At 62.1% G+C, this 16,144-nt stretch overlaps 1 protein-coding gene across 8 annotated transcripts in view; it reads right to left on the minus strand.

Moving 5' to 3' along the window:
• Positions 1 to 15,705, minus strand: part of GAS6 (growth arrest specific 6) — a 29,283-nt gene extending 13,578 nt beyond the window's left edge. For 4 of the 8 annotated variants that reach the window (XR_014071701.1, XM_081551592.1, XM_081551590.1 and 1 more), the window contains exons 1-6: positions 14,979 to 15,223; positions 14,613 to 14,779; positions 5,345 to 5,369; positions 3,990 to 4,052; positions 1,878 to 2,000; positions 1,026 to 1,148 (exon numbers count right to left, since the gene is read on the minus strand). Coding sequence is in view for 7 of the 8 variants with exons in the window: in XM_081551592.1 (XP_081407718.1) it covers positions 1,026 to 1,148; positions 1,878 to 2,000; positions 3,990 to 4,052; positions 5,345 to 5,369; positions 14,613 to 14,779; positions 14,979 to 15,051 (574 nt within the window). In the remaining variant the exon portion in view is untranslated. Of the gene's footprint in view, positions 1 to 1,025; positions 1,149 to 1,877; positions 2,001 to 3,989; positions 4,096 to 5,344; positions 5,370 to 14,538; positions 14,780 to 14,978; positions 15,224 to 15,555 lie in introns of those variants that run through there. The other 4 variants (XM_081551594.1, XM_081551591.1, XM_081551589.1 and 1 more) reach the window with 4 other exon arrangements.
• Between the last annotated feature and the right edge of the window lie 439 nt (positions 15,706 to 16,144).

Consider the following 16,144-nt stretch of genomic DNA (forward strand, 5'->3'; position numbering starts at 1 on the left):
CAGGCCTACACAGACACCGTTCCCTGACAGCATGGTGCCCGTGTCAGCAGGAAGACGTTACAGAAGACAGACCTTCAGCTCAACCCCTCAGAGATGCAGCGATGTTCTGTAAGTGTGGACTTGTGAGCAGCCCTTTGCAGCACTCTGCCCTCAGCAGGAAGCCCCCTTTCTCGTCACTTTAGCAAAACTGCGTTGTAACTAGCTTTTAACCAGGCCCCGCCCTGCTCGCCCATCTCTGGCCCAAGCACACCTTCACACAGTACCTTGTTTAACTTAATGATTCTTTCTGCGGATCAAAGAACTAGAAATAACAAAGAATAGATGACCAGATCTCTCCCCTAGCTTCCCCTTCAGTAACTTCACAAACAAACTGGGACCGAACTGAGTAAGACAGCGCCTGGAGGGGCCACGAGGAGAGACGACCAGCCTGCGCGCTGTGCGGGTGGCGAGGACTCTGACCCCCACCTCAGGGGTTAATGAGACTCCTTCCTGCATCTCTTTAAAAGCTCTCAAGGCCGAGCCGAGTCTTCGGAGGTGGTTTTGGGGGCTGCAGAGCCCACCATCTCCCCAGACTGCCAGCATTCTGACGAAAGGCACCTTCCTTTTCTACCATTTGTGAGCTCTGATTCTGTAGCAGTGAGCAGTGGGACCCCGGGCGTCCTGGGCCCTGACGAGCACAGGAACTTCTGCAGGCTCCTCGGCTGGGAAGGAGGCCTGGCGACCACCCCACCCCCACTCCCCGAGCAGCAGGCAGGCCTCCCCAGCTGGGCTGGCTCCGTCCACAGATCTGAGTGAATCAGCCTGTGTCCCGGCTCTGGGGCCCGTGGCCACGGACAAGCCTGGGCATGTGCTGTGTCTGCAGGACGCCCGCCGCTCTCCCGCCCTCCCTCCAGAGCCAAGGAACCAGCCACAGCCTAAGCCTCCTGCAGAGGAGCCCAGCGACCGGGGCCTCAGCCTGCAGACTTCTGGCAACTGCAGAAGTGAATGGGCGAGAACAGAGGCCCGGGGGGCCGGGTCAGGCTCACCGTGGCAGGTCCGACTGTCCGGGGAGAGCGTGTAGCCACCGTGGCAGGCACACTGGAAGCTGCCCGGCTTGTTGTAGCATATTTGGCTGCAGCCCCCGTTCTCCTGGCTGCACTCGTTGACATCTGGGGACAGGACACGGAGCCAGAGGTGACCCACAACCGCCGGGAACTCTTGCAGCGTCTGCAGCCCCAGCCCCACGGAATCCACTCTCAGATCCTGGGCTGGGGGCACGGGGGCCCAGTCCCGTGGCTGGATGGCAGGCTCTGAGGGGCTCAGGGCTCCCTCTGCAGCGAGGGGCTGCCCGAGGGCTCTAACCAGGTCCCAGGGGTCTCCTGCAGCTTCTTTGCTGACCCAGCATGCTGCGAACTCAGGGAGGGCAGAGGTGAATCTGCTCTTGACTCCCTTCCCATCAGTGGGGGCCCAGATGGGTGGGGTAGCCTGCCTCAGGGAGGGTGTGGGCCCCCCCCCCAGTGCCCTGGAAGAGCTGGCCTGGCTCGGGCACTGCTGGGGGCTCAGCAAGGTGGCTTTTCAAGCTGGATGGCACCCTGCCCGGGGCAGCAGCAAGACACCCAGCACTGTCCAGACGTCCACATCCCCGGAAGGACTCGAGAGGCTGAGGGCCCCACCCGCCCATCTTCTGGGAGCCGACCAGTGAGGGTCCTGTATCCCCACACGGCTGGCATCGCCCCAAAGTCTCCTCACTCCTGTCGCAGTCAGACAGGCTGGTGCAGCTGTGTCCCCTGGCAGGAGGGGAAGAGGAGGGCCAGAGCCCAGCCCTGCCAGCCCAGGCCCTTGGGCGGCCCTGTGGGGGTATCCTGACACCCCTATCTCCCCAGGCAATGCAGCCTTACCTCTGTCGCAAAGTCGCCCTGCCCAGCCGTCTTTGCACTGGCAGTAGAAGTTGCCCATGAGGTCCTGGCATACTTGGGTCCCCTTCTTATCGCAGGGGTCTGGAGAGCACTGGTCAGGCAGCTCTGAGTGGAAAGCAAGGAGAAGGGGGCCCTGAGCTGGGAGAGCGCCGAGGCAGGTCCAAGGCACTGAGGTCCCCCCCGCTCCGAACCCCACCTCCCCCAGAGGGGTCACAGACCAGGCCGGCCAGGCCCCGGCTGATCCCAGGAAACTCAGGTCAGCTTGGAGGGAGCGGCCGCCCACCCACCAGGCTAGGGGCTGAGACTGCACCCTGGGGCCACGGGGGAGAGGGGAGGCCTGGCTGGGCCCCATAGCTGGACAGACCTCCCAGGGAGCGGGTCACCGGGCCCCAGCAGGCACAGGAGGCTCAGGACCAGTGGCAGGTACAAGTCCCCACCCCCCCGCCCAGCTTCCCCCGAGACTCAAACAGTGGCCCCTGCTTCCTGAGCGCTCAGCAGCCCTGCATCCAGCTCACACAGAGGGTGCCCGGGACCCCTGGGCAGCGAGGGACATGTGCGGGGCCAGGCAGCTCCCAACCCGGATGGTCCAGCTGCCCCCGCCCCCGCAGCACCCGGCACATCAGAGGCCCCAGGGGAGGGGCAGCTGGATGGGTGTCCCCACCGGACTCACTTGGTTAAAGACTTAAGTTATTGCAGATGGACAAGCCCAAGTTCATTACGTTTGCCTGGAATTTGCCTAGAACGCCCACCATCGCCCCTTCCAAATCTCAGGGTCCCCAGGCCGAGAGGGCCACCCCGCCTTCTCCTGGGGGCAGACAACTCCCAGCAGGAAGAATTCCACCCGCTTTCATTTGCTGCCTTGTTGAGAAGCTCATCTCTGGGGCAGTGTTTGCAGGTGTCCCAAGCTTCTGAGGAATTCGGTGGACACAGGCAGCCCGCGGACAGGCTCTGGGCTGAGTCCTGACCCAGGCCCCCGACAGGAGGGAGGCGAGGGGTTATCTGCCCGCTGACGGCAGTGGGAGGGACAGAGGCTGCCCTGTGGACTGGAATGCGAGGCATCTGCTATGGTCAGTGGAGGCCAGTCTCATGGCTTCTGCTCCTTCCAAAAATGTGAGGGCAACAAGTTATACCCTGGGCAGGGCGTGCTCAGAAGAGAAAGCGTCGAGACGCTGCCCTCGTGGGGACGGTCGGGTCACAGACGGCTGCACCAAAGGCTGAGGTGGGCAGAGATCAAGTGTCTGCTCCATGGGACTCTCAGGCCAGAGCCAGGCCTGGAGTCAGGCTCAGCTGAGACACGTGTATGTGTGGATTGAAAGCCATGTGACAGGACACCAACAATGTCAGTGTTACCATATGATAATTTAAAGTAATAATAATAATAAAGATGCATGATGAGCTGGGGGGAATCTTGCTACCTTTACTACAAATGGCTAACCCGCAAAATCTATCAACAGCTCCTACAAACTGAGAAAGGTAGGCAAAGAATATGAACAAACCATTCGCAGTAAAAAGAAACACATGAAGCTCGGCTTCACTCATGAGTAAGAAAAACTAAACTGAATGGATGGAGGGTCATTTCCCCACTTTTCTACTGGAAGAGATAAAAAGTAAAAAGAAGTACATTTGGCTGGTGCAGGTATCGGTAGGGGTAATGGGCCAGGTCTGCGTCAAAACTGGGAGAGGACACAGCTTTCCTGCCGTACTTCACTCCTAGGAGCCAACCCGGCAGAGGTGCTCGGGGAGACAAGGAGACCACGCTGGTTTGTTTGTTTGATAAAAAACTGGAAAGAGCCCAGGAGGCTGCTAGTGCACCCTGCTTACCAGGCATGCTGCCCACCAAGTGGGCTGAGAACATTCTCAGAACCAGTGACTGTGGTGAAAGGGGACTTGACTGACCAGGAGGTGGGCCCAGAGGGGCCTTCCCTCCACCTGGCAAAGGTTTACACTTCATACCGCACATGCTTCAGTTCAGGGCAGAGGGGGCTGACCTCAGGCGGTGGCTCCGAAGGCCACAGGAACACTCGGGGCCCCTGGGAATGACTGTGAGGCCCCGAGACCCCAGACTCAGGGGCTGCGAGGCAGGAGCACACTTACTTTGCACGCAGGTGACGAAAGCTGGGTTCTTTTTGTACGGAGATCCATGTTTACTGATGCATTCTGCAAGACAGGGAGGGGGCGTCACCCTCTGACAGACGACGTGCTGCTCATGCGGACACAGAATTTAAACGCCAAATAGGGGCCGATGCCTCCAGCGGGCAGAGCTCTGTCCGGGCGGCGCCGGCCCCTGTGACCTTGGTGGGGGGGCTCCTGCTACTGCATAGAAGGCTCTCTGGTGGCCCTCAGGATGCCCTCTGACTATGGCAGAGACCCGAGCTCCACCTCAACCTGATCCCTGTTTGGAACAGCGCCCTGGGTTTGATGGAGACCGAGCTCCTCCTCCCCGCTATGCAGTCAACTGGGCCTCTACATGGGGCCGGGGCTGGGGAGGGACCACGCGCATCTGGGCACAGTGGATGCTGAGCCACTTCACTGGCCTTTCAGGAGGCTGCTGCTACTCAAGCAAATGTGGAGGACGTGCGCACGGGCAGTGGACAGCACCGGAGGTGGCCCGGGGACCACGGTCACCCTTTCCTGAGGAAACAAACCCACAAACCCACACAGCCAGGAGCAAGGCCACATGGGGCCTGGTCTGGGCTGCTCGGGGCTGACCGCGCGCGGCCCACCCTGCTTGCCACCAGATGTGCACCCCACAGAGGCGCCTCTAAGAGGCTGCAAGGCCAACGGAAAGGTGACCAAAACGCACTTGATGCAATTAGAAGGGAGAGCCCCGACTACCTCTCTCGTTGCAAGTACAGACATCCCCAGAACCCTGGAAACAGCACTGACCAAGGAGCAGTTCTCGTGGGGACTTCCAGATCGCCCTGGAGAGCCGGGGCCGGCTTCCTCTCGCTCTCCCCCAAGGTCCAGCGGGGCTTTCCAGGCCCCCTCCCCCACACTCACAGAGACGTCGCTACTTGACAGCCAAGGCAGTTTGCTTGCACAATCTTGTCGTTCAGGTTAAGCAAAATCATTTCTACTGTTCTCAGCTTTAGTTACTCTTATGGTGTCAATGGCCACAGTCCACACAGACAAGAGCTCCCCGGGGTCTTCAGTAACGTCACAGGGGGAGTCCTGAGACTAAATCAACTGTATTCCCAGCTACCCAGGAAAGCCGGGAGTCAGAGTGGAGCGCAGGTTTGCCAACAATGACGTTGGCTGCAGGGGACACTAGCGGTCACCACGGTGGGAGGGACACAGGCCAAGGCTTTGCCCTGTGAGCCCGCGAGGTCCCACCTCACTGTCACGGAGCTCTGTCCCTCCAGGAACAACTCAGCGACGAGACCTGAGCAACCTCTCCTCCAACACGTAACATGTCTCCCCAACTAAAGGAGGCTGTGATTTCAACTTACCTAAGTACCTTGGATAAAAGTACTCCTGTGGAAAGAGAAAAAGAAAGGCAGCAGTTAACTGGCAGAGTGCCCGGCGTCTGAGCACCCCCACGGCCGCTGGGCTAGGAACCTCCCCCTCCCCCTGGGAGGCAGGTGCTTGCAGAGGGCGAGGGAGAGGACTGTCCAGAAAGCTGCTTTCTGCCTCTAAGATGGCAGGGAGGGGGAGGGGAGGAGGGGAGGCCTGAGCCGCCCCAGGGCTTCTGCAGGGCGCTTGCGTGCTGAGACCTGGCCGGCGGTAACCAGCAGCCCAGTGCCACGGACAGCAGCCATACGACATGGGTCAAGTTTCAGGATGATGAGCAACTTGCCCGAAAGAACCCAGCCTCAGACCCCGGTGGGAGGATGCCCAGGAGCAACTGTGTTTGTAAACCACGGCCAGAAGAGGGCAGAGGGTGTGAAGGGCACGTCCTTTCACCCACGACTGCGAATTAGAATTACGAGGTCGGAGCTGGGCAGCCGCGGGGTGGGGTCACAGCAGCCCACCCCTGCTTCTGACGCCCCTCAGGGCTGATGGTGGAGCAGTTTGGTCCTAAATGCCCTCCCCGAGGAAACCACATGACCCGATGTCACCAGCTTGCTGGTGTCTAATCCTCCCAGGAAGGTCGTTCTCATCAGCCCATTGTCACAGATGAGTAAGCTGAGGCTCCAGGCCGGCTGTGGAACGTGACTGAGGCCGCAGCCCTGCTTCCCCATGACCCTGCGTGTCACCTGCACTCACTGGGCTGGGCCCCCAGGCCTGGGGGCGGGGTGGGGGCGCCCTGTGTAGATGCAGTCAGTTCATGCTTTCAGAAGTAAAAGCGTGGTAGGGGTGCCCCTTGTAAAACGCTATCTTAAAAGAAAAGGTAAGACAGGACCAAGGCCAGGGCTTCTGAAGCACTTGGGAGGTGACAGAGGCGGGCGGGTCGGGGGGAAGGGGCCTGCCCCCTGGCTCCCAGCCCCCCGGCTCCCAGCACCCCTGGCCCCCAGCACCCCCGGCTCCCAGCCCCGCTCCCACAAGCCAGGCTGCGTTTTCTCTTCCAGTTTCAGTCCCGCACAGGTTGTCTCTGGGAACAGACAGGCAGGCAGGTTTGGGCTCCTGTGACGAGCACTCTCGGGGTCCCCCAGGATCCTGTGGGTCGTGGCATCTTTCTGGGGTTAGAGGGCGAGCAGAGGACACTGGGTCTTGTCACGGACGGAGGGGTTTGGTTCCGAAAGAGAAGACTGAGGGAGGGGGCAGGCAGGGCCGGCTCAGGGTGAGGAAGCCAAGGGTCGGACCAGGACCGGGCAGGAGGGAGCCTGTGGGGCGGGTGCCTGCCTCTCACAGGCGGCTGCGCGGCTGCAGTTTTGCAGGAGGATGTTCTCCACTTCCCCAAATCACGACGAGTTGATGGACACATGACATGTTTTAATACTGACCCTGCGGCTGTGAAAAAGCCCTCTCCCGGAGGAGTAAATGCAGGAACGTGTGGCCAAAGCTCCTTCCAGGAGCTGACCCAAGCCAGCGGGGCCCGCCTGGGTCTGCAGTGAGGCTGCCGTGGGCTCTGGCCATGTCCTGTGCCACGGCACAGCACATCTGAGCCTCCTCCCCTCCCTCTGCTCCTCATGATCCATCCCCCTAAGGGCAAAGGAGAGCCGTTCACCCTGAGCTCCTCGGAGGCAGCCACGTCCCTGCGGGGCCCAGGTGAGGCTGGGACACAGCCCTACCTTCCACCAGCCACGCACACTCCCCGCCCTGTGCACAGATGAGCCGGGGACACCCATTCCCAGCTCCACTGACCTCTGCGGACGCTGCCCTCCAGACACGCCGTGTTGGGGGCGCCTGAGTGCTTTTGTCTGGAGTGTCTGGGACCTTTACCTGGGTCACACGACACAACAGGAGTCACACATCACATCGCAACAAATGCAGCTGTTTCTCAAACAGTGAGCTGAGAACTTATTACTTCCTTCAACAGATAGCTATCCGCAGTTTCAGTTCCAAAGATGTCTACTCTTTGTCAAAGCAGGCTGGGAACCGGCTGTCACGACAGTTCGCTTATCAACAGGGCGGACGCAGGCGTTCTCCCTGGGAGCGGGTGGGGAGGGCCAGCCAAGGCCCGGCCAGGCCAGCGCTCACACCCCGGTCTCGTCTGGAGGCCGCCACTGCCCAGGCGCTGGGCCCCTGAGAGCGTGAGGCTCAGAGCAGACCCTCCTGCAGGCGGGCGCCCAGACTCCCTCAGTGCCCGCAGACCCGAAGGACCCCACTCATCTTCCTGGCAGTTCAGACAAAAGCCTTCTTCCCTTCCTTCCCCCAGTCCCTCTCCTGAGATTCTCCCAACTAGGCGCGGAGGACTCTGAGACCAAAGGAAACGCGGACACTACTTCTCAGGCCATGGGCCTCCCGGGTGCCCTAGGCCCTGCTCTCCTGGGGGCCCCCAGGCAGCCCGCGCGGGCACCGCACCCCCTCCGTCCTCAGACACTGATGCGCAGGCTGCAGGGAGGTCCTGGAACAAAGCCCTGATGTCACCAGCCAGAGGCATGGGTGACCTGGGGCCCACGGCAGCTCCACACGTGTGTGTGTGTGTGTGTGTGTGTGTGTGTGTGTGTGTGTGTGTGTGTGTGTGTGTGTGAATCCCGGGGCTGCAACACCCCTCCATCCCCACAGCCACCCCCTCCCACCCAGCCTGCCCCCGCGTGACAGGGGCTGGGAAGCCCAGTTCTCCGGGTCCTGGTCACATCAGTGTCAGGGTGAGCTGCCCTGGATGGATGCTCAGGGCCTGGTCCAGGTGGCGGTGACGCCCGGGGGCGTGGAGATCCCAGCGCCCTTAGCAGTGCCCCTCACTACTGAGAGCTTTCCTGCAGTCTGCCCCTGCCCCCGGCACATCCCTTCACACCGCCCCCCACGAGTCCCCACTGCCCCGGGCGCCCGCGACACCCCAGCTGCTAGCAGGCCCAGGCCTCAGCGGGGCCCTGAGGCAGCTGCAGGCTGACAGGCTCTGGCGGATGGGAGACCCGAGGCCCAGGGTGGGGCACAGGACTGGAGGGGGCTGGTCCTTCCAAGCACAGGTTGTAAGAGTGCAGCCGAAAGATCCGCGTGCGACGCGTGTTGTGCAAAACCTCCTGGCGTGGCTCAGTACAGTGTCTCCTGCCAGGCACGAAAATACTCTTGGAAATGGACCTCATAAAACAAGTTTGTTTCCAAATACTGCTCCCCCACAGCAGAGATTTGTAGCTGCTGTCCAGCATCCAATTCTCCCTTCATCCGCAGTAACAGAACTCTGGATTCAGTTAGAGCAACAGTGCAGCCAGATGCAAGACTGCACTTCCCAGCCGCCCTTGCAACTGGGTGTGGCTGTGCGACTGCGTCCTGGCCAATGGGATACACACAGGCAGGGAAACAGAGTAAAGAGAGAGTGCGGTGCTTTGGTTCTCTGGCCTCCTTGTTGGAATGCAGATGTGATGGCTGGTTCTCCAGCATCTTGCCCACTGTGCAAGGAGGCCTGGAAGACAAAGGCCATGCACTAGTGCAGTGGAGCACAAATAGGGCATGTGAGTCCCTGGGCCCCCACCGTTGAACAGCCCTGGGCAGCCTGCCTTCCACCTTTTACATGAGAGAGAAACACACTCTTATTTAAACCACTCTAATGAGGCCAAAGTACCAGGCTAACTGAATTTGAAAAATGAGTGCAAATAGATGTGTCATGGCCTGCAAAGTGAAGATTTCATGAGTCAGTGAGAATGTTCTGGGAAATGGCCAATGCGAAGGCCTTTCTTTCCTTCTCGTGTACTCTCCTAGCAGAGGCCTCTCAGGGCTGTGGGCACTTCCCTCATGGCACTGGCTGATCATCCATAGCTTTGCTCGGAGACACCTTTGTTCTCAAGGCCAAATGCAGCTATGATGCTCACATGAGTGGCAGGAGTGCTCACCGGCAGGACTGGAAACAACTGGGCTGTACTGGGTCCTAAGCCTTCCGGGGTCCTAAGCCTCCCCAGGTGCCAGGCCTCGCTGGGTCCTAAGCCTCCCCGGGTGACAGGCCTCACCACACCCTCTGGTGGCACAGGAGTGACCCCACTGATGTCCAGGTGCTCTTCCTGGCAGCTGTGAATATGCTGGCAGGAGCTGAAAAAAGCAGGGGTGGAGCCTCCTGGGGCCCCAGAAGAGTCAGCTCCCGCTGACACGTTACAGACTGACAGGGAACAACGCATCTTCCTCCAACTCTAGCGACGCTCCTGCCCCCTGTGACCTGTCCCTGCCCACATGTGGTGGCTGGCCTTGGGGAGCTTGGACAGCATGGAGCAGGGGGAGGGACAATGCTGCCCACCTGCTGCCAACAGAGACATGCCCACCAGTCCCTGGCGAGCAGGGGGCGTCCACCAGGAGCTCACGGAGCAGAAGGGCAGGGCAGGAGCCAGCAGACTCTGGGCAGGGATGAGGCCTCGTGGTCTCAGGAGCTGGGCGAGGGCACAGTGGGCGAGGGCTTGGGGGTCATCCCACACCCAACTCCTCCTTAAAAATTACATTAAAACATAATAACCTGCACTCTCCCAGGGTCACAATTTACAGGCGTACACATGTGGACCACAGTGAAATCACTGGACTGAAGTAACCCCCACAGGGCCAAGGAACCCCAATATCTATACTGACTCTCAAACCACAGCGAAGTCTGCAGCCCAGAAACAGCTCCGACCTCGAGCTCAGCGGACACAGCACGAGGACATCCCATGCGCACGGGCAGAGCTGGAGCAAAGAGACAGCCTCGCTGGGTGTGCGACACCCCAGCCCAGCCACGCGGAATCTCAAAAAACCAGGCTGTGGGCATCAGCTTCTTAAAGGGCGTCTTCTTCCTAAGTCCCACAGGCAGACCTGCAGTGTCCTTCAGAATATCGTTAGGTTTTCCACAGACGCTGAGCCCACAGGCGCAGTTGACGCATCATTTAGGGGCCTTCCCTGTCATTGGGCCGCAGGGCCCAGCTCCACACTGGGCTGACCCCCCAGGACTAGCGAGTGTGAGGGCTCAGGGGCAGCAAAGGGGGGCCAGACAGAGCTGTCCCTCCCCCAAGGCCATCTGGGGAGAGGCTGGCCCGCCTGGGGGCCCTGCGTGCCACCCATCTAAACAGCGGTCTGCAGGCCTCTGGGTTGTGCGGAGGCAACTCCGGAGAAAATGCAACAGGCCAGACAACTCAGAGAACTCTCCCCTGCTGGCTTCCAGCGGAGGAAGCCTGGGACGGACCAGGCCGAGGGGGACGCATGGCCGCAGCGAGCAGGGGGCTTCCTGGACAGACAGGAGCTGGGGCTGAGTGTGCACCGGTGGGGCCTGGTCCTATCCTCAATGGACCCTTAGGGGGCAGAGAGGAGTGTGTCTGAGCATCTAAGTGAGTGAGTGTTAGCGAGCTGCTGTCACGGTGGGGTGCGGCGTGGGGGCAGGTGGGCCTTGGCTGTGCTGGAGGCCACTGGGGGCGGCAAGGTCCCCCATCCCCTCCTGCTGGGGCCCCATTCCTGTGCCCCTGAGACCCTTTAGGCCGCTGCAACAAGGGGAGACTTGAGGAGGGGTTTTCCCCTCCCTCGGGGATCCCTCCCCAAGCTGTCCCCGAGGATGCTGGGATCGGAGGAGACATGTGTCCTTGGACGGCCAACACAGCTCAAGAGAAGACCAGCAGTTCGCAGGGCTCTGAAACCCACTGCACCCAGAAAACCCTCCTGGTAGGGCACTTCCTCACCATGGAGCCCCCACGTCTGCGGGGGAGTCAGGGGTGGAGGCGGGTGGAGAGAGACAGGGACAGAGAGACAGAGGGACGTGAGGTCAGAAGTCAGGCTCCGGCTGCACCAGATGCGGAGAGACTCTGGGGTGTGACACTGGCCAAGCTGCAGACTTGTGAGCATCGCTGTCTGCATCTCAAACAAACAAGGGGATGGAGGACCAAGGCCTGGAACCCCCTTCGACCTGCAGACCTCAGGTGGGCCCTGTGCTGGGAGGTGGAGAACTGGGCCTGGGCCACAGGTTGGGCTGGGTGAGTCTTTCGTCCAGAATCCTTTCCTGAAGCCAAGGGCAGTGGTATGGGCTCTGGCACCCGCTTGCCTTGAAGGACCTAAGTAGGAAGGTGACTGTGCTGCGCTGGCGAGCTTTCGGAAGAACTCAGGGGGCCAGAAGGGCGCCCGGCACCCAGAGTCCTCTGGACAAGACCCCAGGAGGAGGGCAGTGCCGGGAAGACAGAGTAACAAGATAACAAGGGAGTCTAATCGAAGGGCTCTAGGGGAGGGCAGGGTGGGACACTCCCCTGAGGCTGAAAGAATGTGGAGGAGACTGTTCATCGCTGGAGGGAAGCCTGGGAAGCACTGGATGCGTCAGGAAGGCCCCAGGCTCCTTCCTCTCCAGGGCTCCACAGCCCCTGGAATCAGGAAGGTGCCCACAGCTACCTGCTCAGAGGAGGGGCTCGTCTGCAGAGAGGAAGGCGGCCCAGGGTGGAACAATTCGCCTGGGCAGGAAGCGCCCAGAATACGCCCAGCACAGAGGGCACCGCCTCCAGGGATTCCAGGGCGGGCACGCGGCCCAGAGGGCCGGCTCCAGGTGCCGGAGCCCCCACCCAGCCAGGGCACAGGGCGGCCACCCCCACCTTCTGCCCCAGACAGGCTGCCCCTCTGCCAGAAGCAAAGGGCCCGTGGGAAACGCTCCAGCAGGCGTGTGTGGCTGCGACGGGACAGCCGCACGGGGGACATCCTGCGGCGGCTGGAGGGTGAGGACAGGCTGTCCCGGCGGCGGCCCCTTGAACTGGCAGCGTTCTCAGCCCGGAGTCCGCAGCCTCCCTGTCACACGTCAGGATGCATGGACCCCCGCGACTTCCTGAACTAAGGCCAGGGTGCCTCGTGGGGGTCACACCCACACACGATCACAAAGAGCCAGGAATCTGAAGGCAAGGAAGTGATGCTTCTCAGGAGAGCCCAGACTCTGAGGAGCCACGGGCAAGGTCACAGGACCGCCTCTCTCTACACGCTGCTTTTCCAAAGGTTTATTAGCAGTGAGTTGTGTTTGCAGGGTCTCCCCCACCCCTGGGATCCAGGACCTCCTCAAAGTGAGGAAAAGGATGGTGTGGACGCCTGGAGGGGCATCTGGTCGACCAGAGCAGAGCCAGACATGAGGAAGTCCCCTAAGTACAAGCCCCAACCACCGACCCGAACTGGCTCCTCCAGAAGCCACCGCCCCTTGGTGAACGCAGAAGGAGCCGGTCTGCCCAGGAAGCTGGTAATAAAGGGAAAGGTGTGACTGTGATTCGGGGATGGGTCAGGAAGGAGGACAGGATTCTGGAAAATCACACGAGGCTTTGATGTGAAAGGAGTCCACGCATTCCCGATGGGGTGGATGGGGCGGGTGTGGGAGGCAACTCCCCCGGGAAGGGAGGTAGGACACGGGAGGGAGTGCAGAGTCCCTGTGTTAAAGTTGCTGCTGTGAGCACTGCTGTCCTTGCCCTCATTTCATCCGCTGCAGACAAGGTTCTGGAGCAGGTCATGGCCACCCCCTCCAGTATTCTTGCCTGGAGACTCCCCATGGACAGAGGAGCCTGGTGGGCTACAGTCCATGGGGTCGCACAGAGTCGGACACAACTGAGTGACTAAGCACAGACAAGGTTATAACAAACCTAAGAACAGCTACAGTGGGGCGGGGTAGGCTCTGGGAAGGATGCACAGTGACCAGTGTGCAGTATGTCCAGCCAAGGCCTCTCCATCCTGCAGGAGCAGGGCCTGGGTGGGGCAGGGCTGGTGCGGACGGCGGCCTCACTGCCCTCAAGTCTGGTCACCTGCAAGCTTCATCCCACGCTCTGTACGAGCCAGTGTTCCAGGAACACACTTGTCACACACCCCACAGCCGGGCAGTGACCCAGGCAGGCAGCACACAGCCCGCATGGGGCCTTGAGAAATGCTCCCCGGGGGCCACCAGAACTCATCATCATCAAAGAGACGGGAGGACAGGCAGAAGAGATGGGGCGGGGCAGAACTGCGGCTTACAACGGGTTAACACACACCGCTACTGACACGGAGAGTCACCCACTACCGACACGGAGAGTCACCCGTCATGGCTCAGCCACTGCAGCCACGGGCTGTGCCAAGGCCAAGGAAGGGCACAGCCTGGCCATCGCCATCGAGCTTGTTTCAGAGAGGGGACCAAGGGGTGGGTCAAGCCAGCCAGTCAGAAACGCAAGTCGCAGTAAAAGCCTGCATCCTTCACAGTCATTTTTCATTGCACGAGACGCTTATTCCACCCCAGAATTCTTTAAAAGAAATATTCCAGTAGAACCAAAAACAGCTGCGAAATCATCCAGACCTCAGGGTGTGAAGCGAGGCAGGGTGAGCCCGCCCCTCTATCAGTCCCACTTCCCCTCGGGGGGGCTCCTGGGCACACACCCCAGCCTTTGCCCCACCTAAGATGGCACAGTGCACCCAGGGCCGCTCCCCGTGGTCGGCTGCCTGTCGCCCCACATTCTTCACGACATTATTAAAAGAAATTTGTCCTGAGCCAACACCTTAGGCTCCTGCAGTCGCCGCGGTTCCCAGGGTGCGCCTTGCGGCCGCCCGGTCGCTCTCCCGCCCGGCCGCTCTCCCCCGTGTGCCAGCCCTGCTCCGTCCTCCCAGTCCTCCCAGCGTGGGACCTGCTGCCGCCGGCTTGGCCAGCCCTCGGCTTTGAAGCTGAGGCTCCGCGCCTCTAGATAGCGATCTGTGGACAGCCCCACCCCCAGCTCTAATCTGGACAAGGCGGCAGGGAGGCAGGAAACTGTTCCGGCTCTTCAACCGTTTATTTCGTTTACGTTTTAAGCCGGACCCTACGTTTTATTTACGTTTTAAGCCGGACCCTACGGCTTCTGGTTGAGCTGTGAGAGCTGCAGTTTCCTTCAAGGCGGCTGCCTTCCGAGGCCTGCCGCGGGAAGTGGGTGCGGGCGTCCACAGGACACCCCCCAGACATCTGCCGCCCCTCCTCCGCCGAGGGGCGCCTGGCATCACTGGGAGAACAGGGGCTCGAAAGGAGGAGGCCTGAGGGTGGCCGGGGCGCGGCACACAGCACCCTGCCCTTCTGCCGCCCCTGCCCGCCTCCCTGTGTCAGGGTCGGGTGTGCCTGCAGAAGGGTTTGCCGCAGACCCCCAGGCTCCCGCCCGTGCGCGCGCGGACGGTGTCCCCTGAAGGGTGGTGCCGCGGGAGCGGGGGTCGAGGTGACCCGCCTGCCCCGTCCGCTCGCAGCCCCAAGGCGCCGGGCGAACGCCTCGCCACCCCGCGCCGCCCCGCGCTCACCGTCTCGGGGTCGTTCTCGAACACCTCGCGGGCCTCCTCCCGGCTGCACAGCTCCTCGACGCACTCCCTCTCCAGGTGGCCCTGCTTGGCCTCCTCGAAGACCTGGTAGGCGCGGCGCTGCCTGGGCCTCAGGAACTGCGCCGCCTCGCGCGCCCGCAGCATCACGGCTTCCCGGGCGCGGGCGGGAGGAGCGGGGAGAGAGCGGAGACGCGCCGTCAGCGCGGTGGCGCCGGGGACAGGGCGCGCGGGGCCGAGGCGCACCGGGCCGGGTCGGGGTGCGGGCGCCGAGGCTCCCCTCGCCCCCGGGGGGCGCGGTGCTGGGGGGTCTCCCGGCCCGGCGCGCTCCGGGCCCCGCGCGGTACTCACTGTGCGCCGACTCGGAGGCCAGCAGGAGCAGCAGCAGCGCGGTGCCCAGGGCGGCGGCAGGTCCGGGCGGCATGGCGGGGCGGGGCGGGGCGCGTCGGGGCCGAGGGCCGCACTGAGGCCGGGGCCGGGAGCCGGGCGCGCGCGGTCAGAGCGCCCGGGGGGCCTTGGCGAGGCGCGGGCGCCGAGGGGCGGTGGCTCCGGTCATCCTGTGCGGGCGGCTCTGAAGGTCACATCCCGGCGGCGGCACCGCGGCGTCCGCGCGGGGCTGGGCGGGGGCGGCGGCGGGGGCGGGGCGCGCGGCAGGACCGGCCTCGGGGCCGCGCGGGGCGGGCGGGGCGCGCCGGCCTCCCCGCCGGGCCGAGCCGGTTTTCTCAGGAAGATCAAAGCCCGGAGGGGCAGCGGGTCTTCGGGACGGAGGCGGGGAGGCCTCCCCCTCCCCCGGCGGGTAGTCGACCCGCCCCCCGGGCCCCGCGCCCGGGAGCTTCTCCCCAGTCGCGGGTTAAGTTTATGTAACCAGGCGGTGCGAACGCGGAGAGGAGGTCACGCGAGTCCAGTCCAGGTACAGACGGACACTTACCAGCTTCAGACCTCTTGCCACCCATTCCCCAATCGCGCCCCAAATCTCCGCGTCCTTTCTGAAGACTTCATTCCGGGGTACGTGTTCTCAAGACTACGTACCCACCAAAGGAGAGACAAACTGCAGTTAAAGCGAGCCCCACTGGGGTCCGGGGAGCGAGATCAGATGATGTCCTTTCGTAGTTTCAGTTTTCACGGTGATGACGTTGGAAAACCTCGAGGGCTCCCAGTAGCTATTTAAACCGAAAGCAGCGTTCTCTCGTTCTCAGAGACCAAGAGTTTCTGTCTCGTCCCGGAATATTTCGCAAAGTCACAAGCAAACACACACACACACACACACACACACACACACACAGAGTCTCACACACACACACACACAGTCTCACACACACACACACAAGGAAAACCAAAGCGGAGCAGCCCCCTTGGGGGACCGGGGCGGGTAGCGGGCCGGGGCCGCCTCCGGGGGTCCTGACTGGAGCTCGCGCCCCGGCGGGACAGTGAAGGGGCGGCGAGGCACCCCGACCCCGACTGCAGTCCGCACCTGCGCCCACCCCACCTTCCCTGGCAGGCGATGAGCGCCGCTGCTG

This window comes from Giraffa tippelskirchi, chromosome 12, assembly GCF_054371585.1.
Source record: "Giraffa tippelskirchi isolate mGirTip1 chromosome 12, T2T-mGirTip1v1.2.pri, whole genome shotgun sequence".
Classification (NCBI taxonomy): Eukaryota; Metazoa; Chordata; class Mammalia; order Artiodactyla; family Giraffidae; genus Giraffa; species Giraffa tippelskirchi.